We start from the raw sequence: 18713 nt of genomic DNA on the forward strand, positions 1-18713 counted from the left end.
CGCGGGTGTACCGTGACAGAATGTCGTTCGAGGCCCTACCGGACATCACATGCAGGGGGAGACTACGGTTCAGCAGGGAGACGGTCGCACCACGTGGAATGGGAGGAGGACACGCGATACCAGTCTCCGTCAAGGTGACGGTGGCTCTAAACTTTTACGCTACCGGTTCCTTCCAGGCGCCGAGCGGGGACCTATCCGGGATATCACAGGCATCGGTCCACAGGTGTATCAGGGCCGTGACTGATGCCTTGTACGCCATCGCGGACAGGTACATTAAATTCCCCGAGGACCGAGCACAGCAGGAAGCACGGGCACGTGGATTCGCCAAGGTGGCCGGGATACCGATGGTCCAGGGTGTCATCGATGGTGTGCACGTCTCCGTGCGCCCGCCTGCAGACAGCAGGGACGTGTTCATGAACAGGAAGGGCGCATACTCTCTGAACATTCAGGTGGTGTGCGACCCCCACGTGAAGATCATGCACGTGTGTGCTAGGTACCCTGGGAGTGTGCATGATGCCTACATTCTGGCACAGTCGTTCATCCCCGCAATGTTCGATGGATGCCCTCTCCCGGCTGAGGGGCTGGTGGCTGGGCGACAAGGGCTATCCATTGAGGTCATGGCTGCTGACGCCAATATGGAGGCCTCAGACCAATGTGGGGAGCCTATACAATGAGGCCCATGCAGCAACCAGTGGTGTGGTGGAGCGGTGCTTCGGCCTGCTGAAGATGCGCTTCAGATGCCTGGACCGCTCCGGAGGGGCCCTGCAGTACCGGCCCGACAGGGTCGGTCGCATAGTTGTGGTCTGCTGCGTGCTGCACAACATAGCCATGCAGAGGGGAGATGCCCTGGTGGAGGAGTCGGAGGGGGCACCCGATGGCACCGGAGCTAATGCCCTACCCCCTACAACTAAACTGTGCCCTGCACCCGTGCCAAATTATTATGTGCCTAAAATCTTTGCCTTACGGGGAGGAGGAAGAGGAGAAGGAGGAGGATGAGGAGGATGGCGTGCATCAGGGTGGGGGAGGGGTGCAGGACACAGACAATGCCCGGGTGCTGGTTACGCCCAGGAGGCTGCACGACAGCACCGTCGAGGACAGCGGGCACGCGACGCGTTGGTGGCCGCATGGTTCGCGCACCGTGGGGGAGGGATTCGCTGAACACTGCCACTTGCACCGCCAGTCCTGCACACTGACACCACATTGCACCCACCACCCCCCTCCCCCGCCCCCCGCACCCCCGCACCGCGTTCACGGCACCAATTCCACATCACGTTACCACTGCGGCACTACGGGATTGCACAGCATTGATGATTGGGTAAGCGGTTGTGATCAGTGCCACGTTGAATGTCACCTTTGCCTCTACCACTTGAGTATTTCTCATGTCCCCAGTTTCTATCCCTAACAGGCTGAAACTGATGTCGTAAAACCAAGCTTTGATTTATGAACTAATTCATAATCATCTGCAATTTCTGCTGCTAATCTCGCAGTTTTAACCCTCTGCGCTTCCACATGAGTTCTCACTACCTCAGGAATTGAATTTTTAAACTCCTCCAAAAGTATAATTTCTCTGAGAGCTTCATACGTTTGGTCTATTTTCAAAGCCCTTATCCACCTATCAAAATTACTCTGTTTGATCCTTTCAAACTCCATGTATGTTTGACTAAATTATTTCCTTAAATTTCTAAACCTTTGTCTGTAGGCTTCAGACACTAGTTCATATGTACCTGAGATGGATTTTTTTTACCTCCTCATACATCCCAGATACCTCCTCTGATGGTGATGCAAAGATCTACCCACCAGCTTTGTTTGAATCAGTAATATCCACATGACCTGCGACCATTTCATTTGTTTAGCTACCTTCTCAAATGAAATTAAAAAGACTTCTACCTCCTTCTCATCAAACCTTGGCACTGCGTGGACATATTTAAGTAGATCCCCACCAAGCCTTCGACTATGATGCTCTTTCTCACTATCCTCATCACTATCCTCCAACTGAACGTTTCCCTTTACGTCCACCAATTTTAACTGACTGTCATGTTTCATGGCCATTTTCTGAAGTTCAAACTCTCTCTCTTTATCTTTTTCCCTGATCTGTATCTCCCTTTCTCTTTCTTTTTGTTCCGTTAGGGCTATTCTTTCTGTTTTCCTTTCACCTCTTTCTTTTTCTTTTTCTTCTTTACCTCTTTCTTATTCCTCCCTCTCTCTCTTTCGTATTCAAGCTGCTTTAATTCTTTCTCATGTCAATTTGTTTAATTTGTAACTGAATTTTTGCCATTTCAATGAGTCAAACTGTATCTCAGGCAATTTTAAATGCTTAACCACTGCCATAATTACCTCAGCTTTTCGCATTTTGGCAGGTAATGTTAACTGCAATGTTTTGGCCAACTCTAAAAGCCTGTTCTTAGTCTCTGTCCGTAAGGTACTGCGTGTGACAATCTCCACCCCCCAAAAGCTTCAGAGCCTCTGAAAGTGCCATTGTCCACAACACACTCCCTACTTAAACTGAAATACTACACCTGAAAAGCAACCACAATATGCTCACCCCTCACTGTCTTTAAGTTCACTAAGCCAATCCAATAGATAGACATTTATCCCGAACGAGCCTCCAATTTGTTATGGGTCAGGGTTTAGAGAACCCCAAAGTGTATCATGGAGTTCACCTGACCCACGACATTTACTAGATTGTGGTATGGGGGAACACGGCCCACTCTCCAGGTATGGTGCAGCAGAACTCTAAAAGTAATTTTTAAAGCAAAACAATGTTTGTTTATTCTATGAACTCAGTTAACCTTTTTAAACCATACAGTGAACATCTTAGCAACCATCAAATCAAATACACCCCCCAAAGAATCCAACATTCTAAGTAATCCTTAAACTTTCCTTTTAACATCCATAAGACAAAAATCCTTTTTACAGAAGCACATCAGGTTTAAATTCTCTACTGAGAACGGTTATCACTCTGAATTCACCAAAGGATCTGGAGATAGTCTTTAGATGGCAGAGAGATCAAAATTACATCTTCTTTGGCTGGCTTCAGCTCTAACACTAAAACGAAACCAAAAAACACAGACACATCCAAGCTTTTCCCCAAAGCGAAACTAAAAAGCAGAGCCAGAGCTCAGCTCCACCTACACTCTGACATCACTGCAGCCACTTGAGCAGACAAACATTTCTTAAAGTGACATTCCCATGACAGTTCTGATGAAAAGTCATCATCTAAGACATTAATTCTTTCTTTCTTCACAGGTGCTTCCTGACCTGCTGAATACTTCCAGTATGTTCTGCTTTTAACAGCCTACTCAATTTGCTTTCCCACCAAAAATATATTTGTGCACCTATAACCATAAGCCCATAAGACGTAGGAGCAGAAGGAGGCCATTCGGTCCATCGGGTCTGCTCCACCATTCACTGACATCATGATGATCTGATAATGTAATGCTCAACTCCACTTTCCCATTTTATCTCTATAACCTTTGATCCCTTACTGATTAAAAATCTGTCTATCTCAGCCTTGAACACACTTAATAACCCAACCGCCTGAAAGATCTGTATTTTGGTTAGTGTATCTTATGTGTCATCGCACTTCATACACGACTCGACAGATTATGAAACTGAGCTTTATGCGTGAAGTAAATTGTCTTTATTTATTTGGTTTGCAGATGCCTCTTATCAAAGGTCAGTTTTCTTGCAGATACAGAGTTTTTTTAAAGTTCGCTTTGTCCAAGCAAATGCAGAGTACTGAGTTGAATTCAATACAAATTACAGCTCTTGATATTTCTTCTGATTGAATACACCATACAGAAAAGTGGAAAATAAAACAAAATGGCTGCTTAAAGCGACAGTGCAGAAAAGTAGCTTCAGATGTTTAAGGCAGGTGATTCCGGAATGAATTGTTCAAACCGGCACGTATTTTTTAAAGATTATTGCTGTGACGCATGGTACCCCCTTTCTGGCTTGGTTTAGGTTAAAGTTATTACATAGTTAATTCAATTCAATTAAAATCTGTCCATCAAATTTTAAAATGAGGTGATGAAATGCATCTTTCTTATGAATCTTATCCGTTGTCATGAAAGCAGTTTCTGGGAACACTGTCCAGACACTTTAAATTAACCAAATGTGTCCTTGGTAAGTCTAACTTCCTTATCTTCATGGTTCTCATGGGAAACAGCATTTTTTACGGTCTTGTTTGAAATGTGGGTATTTTAAAATCCATTTCAAGAAGCCATTTTAAATCTTGGGCCATTTATTCCTTTACACTTGTTATACATTAAACTAAAAAGGTAGATTCTATCACTGCCACAGCCCTCGGTGGTAAAGAATTCCATAGATTCACTACCCTCTGAGAGAAGAAATTCCTCATCATCTCTGTCTTAAATGGGTGACTGCTTACTCTGAGATTATGCCCTCTGGTTTTAGACTCTCCCACAAGGAGAAACAACCTCTCATCACCCTGTCAAACCCCCTGAGAATCATATCTGTCTCAATAATTGTGGTAATACCAGGTATTGCAGTACCTGAGAGGTGGATGCCCATTGGCTGGACCTAGGAGTCTACCATTGGCTAACGCACATATCTCCGCCCTGAGAGGCGGGGTATAAGAACCCATGCCGTCCCAGCAGCCTTCACTTTCTGTATCAAAGCTGCTGGGTACAGTTCTAGCTAATTAAAGCCAATTAGTATGACTCTCCTTGTCTCACGAGTAATTGATTGTGCATCAATTTAATCAGCTATTACTTCTGAAAGGATGGACCTCCGCATCAAGCTGGAGTGCCTTCAGCTTAGCCCCCACGCAGACAACTCCGCTGCTATTTTTAAGCATTGGCTGGTGTGTTTTGAGAGCTTCATCGACACAGCCGCCGACACCCCCACGGAAAGGCATAAGATGCACCTTCTCCACTCCCGAGTCAGCCCTGCAATCTACCCTCTGATCGAGGAGGCAGAGAATTATGCTGCAGCTATCACGCTGCTAGAAGGATATTACATCCGTCCTCTGAACCAGGTCTACGCCCATCACCTGTTGGCAACTAGAAGGCAGAGCCCTGATGAAACACTGGAGGACTTCTATCGGGCTCTACTAGTGCTGGGCCGGAACTGTGGCTGCCCACCAGTCATGGGGAATGAGCACACGGAACTTTTAATTCGGGACGCTTTCGTGGCAGGTATGTCTTCTCCCGACATCCGCAGAAGGCTCCTTGAAATGGACATGCTGGGCCTCACTGAGGCACGGGCCCTGGCAGGGTCAATGGACGTTGCGTACAAAAAGGCACTAGCTTTTGCTCCCGGGTGCACGGCACCCCCCTGGGCTGTGTGGCACCCCGTCGCGGCAGCCCCCCGGACTTTCCCGCTAAGCCCGCAGGCCTGCGCCGCTAGACGGCCCGTTTTCACCGCCGGCCAACGCTGCTTCTTCTGTGGCCAAGCGAATCATCCGCGGCGCTGCCCGGCCCTCACCATCACCTGCAAAGGGTGCGGCAAGAAAGGCCACTATGTCGCAGTCTGCCAGGCCCGCGCCGTGGCAGCGGTCGCCAGCGACTATCATCAGCCTTTGTTCCAGGTCCCGGCCGTCCAAGGCCCACCGCCGCCCTCCTACCCACAGGCAACGTGCGACCCACGGGCGCGGCCACCACGCTGGGAGGGTGGGCGCCGCCATTTTGTCCCTCGCCGACGCCATCTTCTGTATCCCCGGACTCCATGTGTGACCCGTGGCTGACGCCATCTTGGATGGGGCCTCAAGCCCCCAGCGCTGCAGACTCCACGCTGCCTGACCAAAACACCCCCTTGCTACAGCTGGCCTCCGTTACCCTGAACCGACCTCAAGCCCCCAGCACCGCCGACTCCACGCTGCCTGACCAGAACTCCTCCTTGCTGCAGCTGGCCTCCGTGACCCTGGACCAGAGTCTGCCCCGGACGCTAGCGAAAGCCAGCACAACGATCGCTATCAACGGCCACGTGACGTCGTGCCTGATCGACTCCGGGAGCACGGAAAACCTTGTCCACCCCGACACGGTAAGGCGCTGTTCCCTTGTCACCCATCCCGTAAACCAACGGATCTCCCTGGCCTCCGGGTCACACACACGCAGTGGAGATAAAGGGGTTCCGCCTTGCGAACCTCACTGTCCAAGGCAGGGAATTCCGCAATTTCCTGTACGTTCTGCCGCACCTCTGCGTTGCCATTCTCCTTGTGCTGGATTTCCAGTACCATCTGAAAAGCCTGACTTTTAAATTCGGCGGCCCTATTCCCCCCTTACTGTCTGCGGCCTCGCGACCCTTAAGGTCGAACCGCCTTCCCTGTTTGCGAACCTCAACCCGGATTGCAAACCCGTCGCCACCAGGAGCAGACGGTACAGTGCCCAGGACCGGACCTTCATCGGGTCCGAGGTCCAAAGGCTGCTGACTTAAGGGGTCATCGAAGCAAGCAACAGCCCCTGGAGGGCTCAAGTAGTGGTGATAAAGACCGGGGATAAACATAGGATGGTCATCGACTAAGCCAGACCATCAACCGGTTTACGCAGCTGGACACGTACCCTCTCCCCCGTATAGCCAACTTGATAAATGGGATTGCGCAATCCAAGGTCTTCTCCACGGTGGATCTCAAGTCTGCCTACCACCAGCTGCCCCTCCGTCATGGGGACCGCCAGTACACTGCCTTCGAAGCAGATGGGCGGCTCTATCAATTTTCAAGGGTTCCCTTCGGTGTCACGAACGGGGTCTCGGTCTTCCAGCATGAGATGGGCCAAATGGTTGACCGGTACGGCTTACGGCAACGTTCCCGTATCTTGATAACGTCACCATCTGCGGCCATGACCAGCAGGACCACGACACCAACCTCCGAAAATTTCTCCAGACCGCGAACCTCCTTAATCTGACCTACAATGAGGATAAATGCGTGTTTAGCACCGACCGTCTAGCCATCCTAGGCTACGTAGTGCGAAGTGGAGTCATAGGCCCTGACCCCGAATGCATGCGCCCCCTCATGGAGTTCCCCCTCCCTCACTGCCCCAAGGCCCTAAAGCGCTGCCTCGGCTTTTCAGCTATTATGCACAATGGGTCCCTAATTACGCCGACAAGGCTCGACCCCTGATCCAGTCCACAACCTTCCCCCTGTCGACGGAGGCCCGCCATGCCTTCTGCCGCATCAAAGCGGACACCGCAAAAGCCACGATGCGCGCCATCGACGTGTCCCTCCCCTTCCAGGTCGAGAGCGACGCGTCCGATGTAGCTCTGGCGGCCACCCTCAACCAAGCGGGCAGGCCCATGGCTTTCTTCTCCCGTACCCTCCATGCCTCCGAAATTCGCCATTCCACGGTCGAAAAGGAGGCCCAGGCCATAGTAGAAGCTGTGCGACACTGGAGGCATTACCTGGCCGGCAGGAGATTCACTCTCCTCACGGACCAACGGTCGGTGGCGATCACGTTCGACAATGCACAGCGGGGCAAAATTAAGAACGACAAGATCTTGCGGTGGAGGATAGAACTCTCCACCTTCAATTACGAGATCTTGTACCGTCCGGGGAAATTAAATGAGCCTCCTGATGCCCTATCCCGCGGCACTTGTGCCACAGCACAAGTGAAATGAAATGAAAATGAAAATCGCTTATTGTCACAAGTAGGCTTCAAATGAAGTTACTGTGAAAAGCCCCTAGTCGCCACATTCCGGCGCCTGTTCGGGGAGGCTGGTACGGGAATTGAACCGTGCTGCTGGCCTGCTTGGTCTGCTTTAAAAGCCAGCAATTTAGCCCAGTGTGCTAAACAACCCCTAAACGCTAAACAGGCGGAGGTGGACCGCCTCCGATCCCTCCACGAGGACCTCTTCCACCCGGGGTCACTCGTTTCTTTCATTTCGTTAAGACCCGCAACCTGCCCTACTCCATCGAGGAGGTCAGGACCGTCACCAGGGACTGCCAAATCTGCGCGGAGTGCAAACCGCACTTCTACCAGTCAGAGAGGGCGCACCTGATAAAGGCCTCCCGTCCCTTTGAACGCCTCAGCATGGATTTCAAAGGCCCCCTCCCCTCCACCGACCGCAACACGTACTTCCTGAACGTGATTGACGAATACTCCTGGTTCCCATTCGCCATCCCCTGCCCAGGCATGACCACAACCACCATCATCAAGGCCCTCCAGGGTGTCCCTACACTGTTCGGTTTCCCCACGTACATACACAGTGATATGGGGTCCTCCTTCATGAGCGACGAACTGCGTCAATTCCAGCTCAGCAAAGGCATCGCCTCCAGCAGGACGACCAGTTACAACCCCCGGGGAAACGGGCAGGTAGAGAGGGAGAACGGAACGGTCTGGAATCTCCCAGTCTCCCGCTGGCAAGAAGTCCTCCCAGTGGTCCTTCACTCCATTCGGTTGCTGCTCTGTACTACCACAAACCAGACACCTCACAAACGTCTCCATGTCTTCCCCAGGAAGTCCTCCTCGGGGACCTCGCTCCCAACCTGGCTAGCGACACCCGGACCCGTCCTGATGCGGAAACATGTGAGGGCGCACAAGTCGGACCCGTTGGTCGAGAGGGTCCACCTGCTGCATGCCAACCCCCAGTACGCCTACGTAGCGTTCCCCGACGGCCGCCAAGACATGGTCTCCTTTCGTGACCTGGCACCCGCCGGAGCCCCACGCGCACCCGCACCATTGCCCCCACCCCAACTCTCCCCGCAGCACCTGACCGGAGGGTCAGTACAGCCGCCACCCCTACTCAGCGTCGAACAGGCACCGACGCCCCCTACAGGCGCCCCTCCCCCTGCCCACTTTTTGCCCCAACAGCGCCGCCTAGGGGTGACGAAGCTGCGAGGGAGGATGACACCATGTTCCCGGAGCCACAACCGCCGGGGCCTACAGCAGGATCACCGCCGAAGCCCAGACGCTCCAGAAGGACAACCAGGCCACCCGATCGTCTGATTGCTGCACCATAAAACAATAAAAACTTTCTCTGTTACCCTCGACATCACGGTACCTGCAATACCTGGTCCTACCATGCAAAAGGCGACAGTAACACTGGCCATCACCCCGCTGGGTCCTTTTTTTAACAGGGGTGAATGTGGTAATACCAGGTATTGCAGTACCTGAGAGGTGGATGCCCATTGGCTGGACCTAGGAGTCTACCATTGGCTAACACTCATAGCTCCACCCTGAAAGGCGGGGTATAAGAACCCATGCCATCCCAGCAGCCTTCACTTTCTGTATCAAAGCTGCTGGGTACAGTTCTAGCTGATTAAAGCCGATTAGTATGACTCTCCTTGTCTCACAAGTAATTGATTGTGCATCAATAAGGTCACCTCTCATTCTTCTAAACCCCAAAGAGTAGAGTTTCAACCTACTCAACCTCTCCTCATAAGAAAATCCCTCCATACCCGGGACTAACCTAGTGAACCTCCTCTCTACCTGCTCCAAAGCAAGTATATCTTTCCTTAGATAAAGGTACCCGATACCCCTGGCAGCCCTCCCCAGTCCCTTTACACCCCAACCCTTGATACCCAACTCCCACTGACCACCCAATCCTTAGATAATGGGGCCCGGACTGTTCACAGTAATCCATGTGTGGCCAACTAGTGCCTTGCATAGTTTGAACCAAATTTCCCTATTTTTATGTTCCATTCCCTTTGAAATAAAGGCCAACATTCCACCCAGGTCTCTTTGTTCTTGCACCTCTTTTAAAAATGTGCCACTTAGTTTCTGTCCAGTTTCCTTGCTCTTTCTGTCACATTCATTTCAAAAATCTTCCCATAAAAATTATAAGAAGTGTAAATGTTTTTTTTAAAAAATGTTATGCAATATGGGCGTCACTGGTGAGGCCATAGCTGTTGCCCATTCATAATTACCTTTGAAAAGAGTGGCTTGCTCAGCCCTTTCAGAGGGCAGTTAAGGGTTAACCACCTTGCCAAAGGTCTGGATCACATGTAGACCAGGCCATGTCAGGATGGCAGATTTCTTTCCCAAAAGCACATTTGTGAACCAGGAAGGTTTTTACAACAATCGATGATAGCTTCATGGCTACTATTACAGTAACTAACCTTATATTCCAGGTGTACTAATTCAATTTGAATTCCACCAGCTGCCATGGTGGGGTTTGAACCAATGACCCCTGATCATTAGCCTGGGCCTCTGGATTACGAGTCCAATTACATTACCACCACGCCACCATCACCCCCCAATGAAACCTTATGTCACACACACTAGTGGTGCCTGCATTATGCATTCAGCACACTATGCAGCTGTATTGGCACCCCAAGTAGTTGCTTCAAAAACTTATCACCTCAGAGTTCTCGGAACTACATTTTCACTGTAACTCCTGCAGTCGAACCGAAAGGTATTGGGAAAGATTTTGCACACACACTCGGCCCATACTATGGCTGTCAATGCACGTGAAACTGTTCCTGGCATCAAATGTTGTGAGCGCTGCCTCCTTAGGCAGTTGATTTTTCATCAAAACGTGTCATTGAACTAAATATTACAGTCACTTTTCCACATTGAAAGTTGGGAATCTCATTTATTAAAAAATCCTGATTATACATCTTCATCATTTACTGAATTGTCAGAAACATGTCTTACAGAGGGAACATTTGCTATATGATAGCTGGATTAAATACGAGAACGTACAATAAATTGAACTTTATTGTTAGTCTGTATCTAGCTAACCTGTTTGTTTTTATGCAACTGACAGCAACTGAGCACAGTGCAGCAAGTGCTCCCTTTAGTTTTTCAGCACCAAATCAATACAGCCTTAAGTATGTGTCTGCTCATTTCACTTCTTTTCTTATTCTCCTTACTGTTTATAGTAGTTCAAATTTTATGTCATCTGCAAACTTTGAAGCTATGCCTCATAAATCCTAGCTATGCTCATTATGTATTTTTAAAATGAGCAGTGTTTCTAGCGCTGACTCCTGGAAATCACCACTATCTAACCTCCTCCAGTTTGAAAAGCAACCATTTACCACTGCTCTCTGCTTTTTGTCCTTCAACCAATTTCTTATCCATGATCCCACATTTCCTTTTATCCCATGGGCTCCACCTTTCCCAACACAGGTATTATGTGGGACGTTGAACAACCTTGAAAGATCACAATCCTCTGATTCTCTCTCCACAGATGCTGTCAGACTTGTGTATTTGCAATGATTTCTGCTTTCCTACGGTTTATCCCTTTCTATTTTTTTCCAAACAGCGGTGTAACATTTGCAATCCTGTAGTCCTCTGGCATCACCTCCTCATCCAAGGAGGATGGCCAGAACCTCTGCAATGCCCACCCTTATATTCCTCACCAACCCAGGAGGCACCCTACCTGGGCCAGGTGACTGCTGCTTTAAGGACTGACAATAGTGAGTACAGTGCATACAAAATACCATAAAGTCCCACCATCCGCGGGGATTATGTTCCCGCCAAACCTCGCAAAAGACATTGCGAACAGTGATGTTTTTTTTATGGGGCTCAATCTGATCGGTTCCAGTCTGGTTTGGGCCGATCCTCTGCTTGGAATTGTGGTTCAGTACCTGTATCCGACAGACGGGGGAGCCTCTGAGCAACACATCGGTGAAGGTTTCAAAATGACCAGAGCCTTAATTGCAGCGAGAATCAGACATTCGCAGGTTAATTCCTTCATCCGGTGAGGTGTACAAAGCGCAGGGAAGTGAAAACATAAAGGAAGTTGCAAACGGTGGTACTTTACAGTGCCATCACTTATCTTTTCTGGTCCTATCCGATATTTCTGTTGCCTCCTCCTTCACTGTAGCAAAGGCCATGTTTTTAAGCATTTGTTTTATTATGTGTCATGATCAAGTAATCAAAGTGTATCAATTAACCTAATATGATATTCTGATTAATTGTAGTCAATGTCAGATAGGGATTTTCAAGTACGGGTGGCAGGTGGTGCCAAGAGGGTCGCGGAGCAATCAGTAGCGGTGTTTCAACGATGGTCCTTATCATGAGAGAAGTGCCAACGACCGCGACCGACATTGTTATTGATAATGGCGGCTCCTTCTCGGGCTATGAATTGAACATGGGGAAGAGTAAGGAGAGAATGTTAGGGGGAGTTGCCATTCCGGGCGGTGGAGGCGAGTTTTCGGTATCTAGGAATCCAGGTGGCGCGGAGTCGGGCGCAGTTGCATAAATGGAACTTGATATGGCCAGTGGAGGGGATGAAGATGGATTTCAAGAGGTGGGATGTGGTGCTGTTGTCACTGGCTGGCCATGTTCCAGAACCTCCCCATCTTTCTTCCCAAACCCTTTTTCAGGAAGGTGAACGGGATAATTTGGGGTTTTGTGTGGTCGGGGAAGATCCCGCCGGTGAGGAGGTTGTTTTTGGAGAATTTGCCGAGTTTGATGGACTATTATTGGGTGGTGAATATCGCAATGGTAAGGATATGGGTAGTGGAGGAGGGATCGGTGTGGGGGCAGATGGAGGCAGCATTGTGTAGGGGGATGAGTTTGAGGGCACTGTTATTGGTGCCTCTTCCTTCCTCGCCAGTCCGGTACACTGTGAGCCCAGTGGTAGTTACAGCATTGTGGGTTTGGTGCCGGTGCTGGCAACACTTGGAGACCATGTTGGTATGTGACAATGACAGGGTTGCGCCAGCGGGGCTGGGTGCGAGGTTCCGGGGTGGCAGCAAGTGGTGATAGAGTACTTTAGGGACTTGTTTATAACAGACTGCTTTTCAGGCGTGGAAGAACTGGAGTATGAGCTGGTGTTGCAGGAAAAGCTATTGTCAGATGATGATATTGGGGAAGGGGGAATGTCAGACATTTATGGGGAGTTAATGGAGAGGGAGGGCACTGGGGGTGGGGGGGAGGTCAAGCGCAAATGGAAGGAGGAATTGGGTGGGGTGTTGAGAGCAGGGACGTGGAAAGAAGCTCTGTGGAGGGTGAATGCATCCTCATCATGCGCGAGGTTAAGCTTCATCAGTTTAAGGTGGTGCATAGGGCCCACGTGACAGTGTGAGAATGAGTCGGTACTTTACGGGGGAGTGAAGGATAGTTGTGGGCGGTGCGCCGGGGAGCCTGCAAGTTACATCCACGTGTTCTAGGTGCGTCCTAAGCTGAGGGGTTTCTGGCAAGAGTTCTCGGATGTCATGTCCGGGAATCTGGTTGTGGGAGTGGCCCCGAGTCCAGAGGGGATGATATTTGGCGTGTCCGAAGATCCGGGAGTCAAGGTGGGGGAGAGGCCAATGTTTTGGCCTTTGCCTCCCTGATAACCCGGAGATGGATCTTGTTGTGCTGGCGGGACTTGGAGCTGCCGAAGACCGGCGTCTGGGTGAGTGGCCTGGCAGAATCCCTGCATTAGGAGAAGGTCAGGTCCGCGTTATGGGGACTGAGGAGGAAGCCATTTATCGATTTTGTCAAGGTGAATTGAGGTGTCAGTGGGAGGGGGGTCTTGGTGTTGGGAGGGGGGGAGATAAGGGGGGAGAATTGAGAGGGCGGGTGTATTGGGTGTTGGTATCAGGAATGTTGGGGGCCTGTGTTCTCTGTTCCTTTTGATGTTTGGCCTTCTGATATTTTCATGTACAGATGCAAAATGCCGTTACTAAAACCTTTTTTTTAAAGGATAATGGTGCCTGCTGCTGACTTTTAAATGAAAGTAAAGGAGGCTGTGTGTAGTCTTCCAGCCAGAAGGGGCAGCAGTGAGCAGGTCACATGCCCTGCATGTACACTTGACATTAGCGTCCTGTAAGTAAGTGCTTTCGGTACCAAATTATGGAGCTTCTTCCATTTTCTAGCTGCTGGCAAGCAAGGAAAGAGCACTATTAAGTTGAACTGTTATCTTCCAAGAAAGAGACAGCCAGAGGCACATATAGGTAGTGTATCTACTGGACAGAACGTCACATCTGAATCTTCTGGAGAGAGCTGCTCAGGAGAGGACAGAGCAGTTCCGGTGTTAGCTCTGTACAGAGATCCAGGGAATCTGGTTAACTGCCTACAAAGGAGAAACTTTACTCGGGAACAAAGCAGTATAAAGATGATTTCTTGAGGTATGGTTTTGTCAATTGTGTCAATGCAAATGAGGATGCAAAGCCCATGTATGTTATACGCAGAGAAGTGCTGGCAAATGAGAGGAAGGGTTTCAGATTTTGAAAGAGAAGTGGATGGTGAAAAATTCCTTTTGAGGTTGAGACCCGAATCAGTTATTAACATATAGTTGACTCCAAATGAAAAGACAATGCTGCTGCACCTTGCCTGTGACAGTACATTAAATCACATCAAAAGCCCATGAGACTGTCAGCATTCCAGAGTAGCATTTCCCAGGAATATTCAGTGCTGAGTAAAACAAGCATTTTGTTGTTATTGCCCTTCACGGCAACCTACATGGAAGAGGTTGGATTTTCCATTCTCCCAAAGATGAAGATGGAACAAAAGAACTGGCTGAAGTCTACACCTGATATGGCTATTGTCCTCTCCTCCTGTGAACCTGAATGGAGTGAGATTGTGAGGACCAAACAGGCTCCCTTTTCGCATTAAAGATACGTGAATGCGGCGTGTCAGGAAGATTGCCGGCGTGGTCCCAAAGGTTGGCCATTCGGCAAATGTGGATCCCATGAAAACTATGTTGTCTCCTCCTTGATAAGTGAAATGTGCCATATTGCATTAGGTCGAAGTAAGGTTAACATTTATGGCTTGACTAAAGGTAAAGTCACCATAATCGCAGATGACCATAAGCTGCTTTCCCCTTTGGTGGTGGGGGGAGGGGGGGCAGGTGAGAGCTGACTGGTGGTGATTTAACCTGAGGGTCACCACACCTCAGGCGAGGGGCAAGGTTGAGAAGGTGGGGCCTTCATGAATTACCTCAGCCAGTATGGGAATTAAACCTGCACTGCTGGCCTCGTTCTGCATCACAAACCAGCTGTCGAGCCAACAAAACAAACTGGCCCCTAAGCTATGGCTTAATTACAGGACAAATGTGAGATCACTTGCAGTTTAATTGGCAAAGCAAATGCTGCAACGGTCATCAAGATTGAAAAAGCTGGAGTATAGAACTGTTATATTCCCAGCTATTAACATTCATCAGTTATAGTTCAGTGAGAAGACCCTGTTGTCTGAAGGAGACAATTGTGAGTTCCATAGAACCCATAGAATTCCTAGAATGCAGAAGGAGGCCATTCAACCCATTGTGTCGACACTGACCCTCCATACACTGCTTTTTATACACACACTGTACAGACTTTAGGTTGGAGTTACTTTGTAATTGAGGTTGCAAGTCTTTTGTAGTCTTTTGTCATTTTTAAGTACCTTGTTCCATGCACCTGCAGGTGTGAGGAAGCCAAATATGGGCAATTGAATTCCCCAGAACACCAAAAATGTGTAAATTAGGCATTCTGGGATATGAAGGCCAAAGTATTAATTATTACAAAGTGACAGCACTCTCATCTCAAATAAGCAGGTAAACAAATTACTTTATGGTGCCTTGTTACGTTAACAGAAAGCATAACAACATTCCCACAAGTGACTGACATCCTAGAGAGCCAGTCAAAAGTTAACGAGAAGTGGCATCACATCATTAAGGTGGCTATCACCTTTAAGAGACCAATCAGACACTAATCACGCACCACCTAACCGTGGGGTGCTCTTTCCAGGAGCCGGTGCAGACTCAATGGGCCGAATGGCCTCCTTCTGCACTGTAAATTCTATGATAATCTATGATTAATCTAGGACAAAGGTTCGGCACAACATTGTGGGCCGAAGGGCCTGTTCTGTGCTGTATTTTTCTATGTTCTATGTTCTATGTTCTATGATCCTGTGTTGTCTGAACCAAATTGAGGTCGGGGTTTGTAAGGACTCTTGTTTGACCTACTTCTAATGAGAGACGATTGTCCGGTTGATTGGAGGCGTCAAAAATACAACTTTATTGCTAATTGTTCACTTTAATACACTTGCATAAGAACTGAATCAAAACTTAGAAATGAAATACCTACAATACATAAGCGGGTCAAATACATGGCAAAGAAAAGCATTAAACATAAAACCATAAAGAAATCATTTCAAAATAAATAAATAGGATGATTGAAGAAATTCAGGAACGAGACCTTGACCACGAGGTCTTACTTTAAGGGAATCCTTATCTATGGTCTAATCCCTCTTTTACTCTCATCGGTTTCCAATTCTCAGGTGAGACCTCCTGATTTGTTCAAATGGATGTCTGTCAGTTAGAGGATGATTTATTAATCAAGCATTGGCTATTACTTAAGATTGACTGGTGTCCATCAAAGTTAGTTCAGCGTCTACGTGCACAGTCTCGTGGAAATAGGCTTCTCACACCACAGCTGGCCATAGATCTTGCTGTAACTATTTAGTTGATACATTCGTATTGCTGAATGCACTGAAATACAATAGTCAATTCATTATATGAAACATTCACTGAAACAATGTATAAATTTCCATAGTCAAGACACTAGAGTTCAATAGTTGATTTGTTATCTAAAACAATGACTGCATTCTCACAGTCAAGGCATTTTTAATAATTTCACTCTCTAGCTATGCATTCAATGAGCACCTAAAGCCATAAATAAATCAACAAATCACCAGATCACTAATCTATCAGGGGTGCTTGTGTCACGTGAGAGTACCTTTAAGAAATTGGCATTTATAAATGGATGTGTATATAAATATATGTAGTGAGAGTACCTTTAAGAAATGGGTGTTTACTACTGCAGTGATGTCAGAGAGTGGGTGGAGCAGGGTTGTCTGTCAGCTTTTCACTTTCGTTTTTGAGCAGGCTGCAGGGTGTGTTTTAGTTTTGTTTTCAGTTGGAGCTAAAGCCAGACCAAGCAGGTGTACTGCTGTTCACTCTGCCATCAAAAGACTATCTCTTGATCATTTGGTGAATTCAGAATTATAAATGTTTTCAGTAGTGACTTTAACCTGATGTGCTTCTGATAAATGTTTTGTTTTTAAGTCGTATGGATGTTAAAAAGGAAAGAATAAAGGTTTACTTAGTGTTGTAGGTTTTGGGGGTTGCATTTGAATTAATGGTTGCTAAGATGTTCACTGTATGTTTTAAAAAGGTAAACTTGAGTTCATAGAATAAACATTGTTTCGCTTTAAAAAATACTTTTCCATTTCTGCTGTACCACACCTGTAGAATGGGTTGTGTGCTCCCCATACCACAATCTAGTAAATGTTGTGGGTCAGGTGAACTCCATGAAACACCTTGGGGTTCTCTAAACCCTGGCCCATAACAAATTGGGGGCTCGAGGGGATAAATGTCCATCTATTGGATTGGCTTAGTGAACTTAAAGACAGTGAGGGGTGAGCATATTGTGGGTGCTTTTCAGGAATTGTATTTAAGTTAAGTAGGGAGTGTGTTGTGGACAATGGCTCTTTCAGAGGCTCTGCAGTTTTTGGGGGTGGAGACGGTCACAAGCAGTAGCTTACGGACAGAGACTAAAAGCAGACTGTTAGATTTGGCAAACGCATTGCAGTTAACATTGCCTGACAAAATGCGAAAAGATGAGGGAATTATGGCGGTGGCTAAGCATTTAAAGTTACCTGAGATACAGTTTGACTCATTGGAAATAGCAAAAAAGCAGTTACAGATTAAACAAATGGAACATGAGAAAGAATTAAAGCAGCTTGAATAGGAAAGAGAGAAGAGTGGAAAGAGAAAGAGAAAGAGAGAGTGAGGAAAAAGAAAGAAAAAGAGAGAGAGTAGAAAAAAGAGAGAGAAGAAAGGAAAACAGAAATAATAGCCCTAGCTGAACAAAAAGTATGAGAAAGGGAGATACAGATCAGGAAAAAAGATAGAGAGAGTTTGAACGTCAGTAAATGGCCATGAAACATGACAGTCAGTTAGAATTGGCAGGTGTAAACAGAAACATACAGTTGGATGATAGTGATAAGGATAGTGATAAAGAGTGTCATAGTCAAAGGCTTGGTGGGGATCTATTTAAATATGTCCAAGAATTGCCAAGGTTTGATTAGAAGGAGGTAGAAGTGTTTTTCACTTCATTTGAGAAGATAGCTAAACAAATGAAATGGCCACAGGAGATGTGGGTATTACTGATTCAAACAAAGCTGGTATGTAGGGCAAGTGAAATGTATGCATCACTATCAGAGGAGATATTTGAGTTGTAGGAGGAGGTGAAAAAATCCATCTTAGCTGCTTATGAACTAGTGCCTGAAGCCTACAGAGAAAGGTTCAGAAATTTAGGGAAATAATTTGGTCAAACATACATGCAGTTTGAAAAGATCAAACAGAGTGATTTTGATAGGTGGATAAGGGCTTTGAAAATAGACCAAACGTATGAAGCCCTCAGAGAAATTATACTTTTGGAGGAGTTTACAAATTCAATTCCTGATTAGTGAGAATTCATGTGGAAGAGCAGAGGGTTAAAACTGCAAGATTAGCAGCAGAAATGGCAGATGATTATGAATTAGTTCATAAATCAAAGCTTGGTTTCCGACATCAGTTTCAGCCTGTGAGGGATAGAAACTGGGGAAATGAGAAATACTCAAGTGGTAAAGGTAAAGGTGATCTGATAGGAGATAATAAGGAGAGTGTACCTCAGATTAAAAAAGAAATCCAGGAGGGTGGAAAAGAATTGAAAAATGTCAAATGTTTTCACTGTAATAAACTAGGCCATGTAAAGTCACAGTGTTGGTGGTTGAAGAAAAGCACTGGGAAGGCTGATGTGGCAAAACAGGATAAGACAGTGGGGTTTGTTAAAGTGGTAAAGGAAAGCCAAAGTGAAGCGAAGGAGGTGCAAAAGATTGTACAGCCTGATCAAGAGGTGA

General features: G+C 47.4%; 1 protein-coding gene across 6 annotated transcripts in view; it reads right to left on the reverse strand.

The window, feature by feature from the left end:
* Positions 1-18713, reverse strand: part of iyd (iodotyrosine deiodinase) — a 173828-nt gene that overhangs the window by 73099 nt on the left and 82016 nt on the right. For 5 of the 6 annotated variants that reach the window (XM_072504648.1, XM_072504635.1, XM_072504626.1 and 2 more), the window contains one exon: positions 15803-16299. The exons of the other annotated variant lie outside the window; for it this stretch is intronic. In XM_072504648.1, the coding sequence (XP_072360749.1) occupies positions 16270-16299 (30 nt within the window). In that variant the 3' untranslated portion in view covers positions 15803-16269. Of the gene's footprint in view, positions 1-15802; positions 16300-18713 lie in introns of those variants that run through there. 6 annotated transcript variants of the gene reach the window in all.

This window comes from Scyliorhinus torazame, chromosome 1 (genome assembly GCF_047496885.1).
Source record: "Scyliorhinus torazame isolate Kashiwa2021f chromosome 1, sScyTor2.1, whole genome shotgun sequence".
In the NCBI taxonomy this organism is placed as follows: Eukaryota; Metazoa; Chordata; class Chondrichthyes; order Carcharhiniformes; family Scyliorhinidae; genus Scyliorhinus; species Scyliorhinus torazame.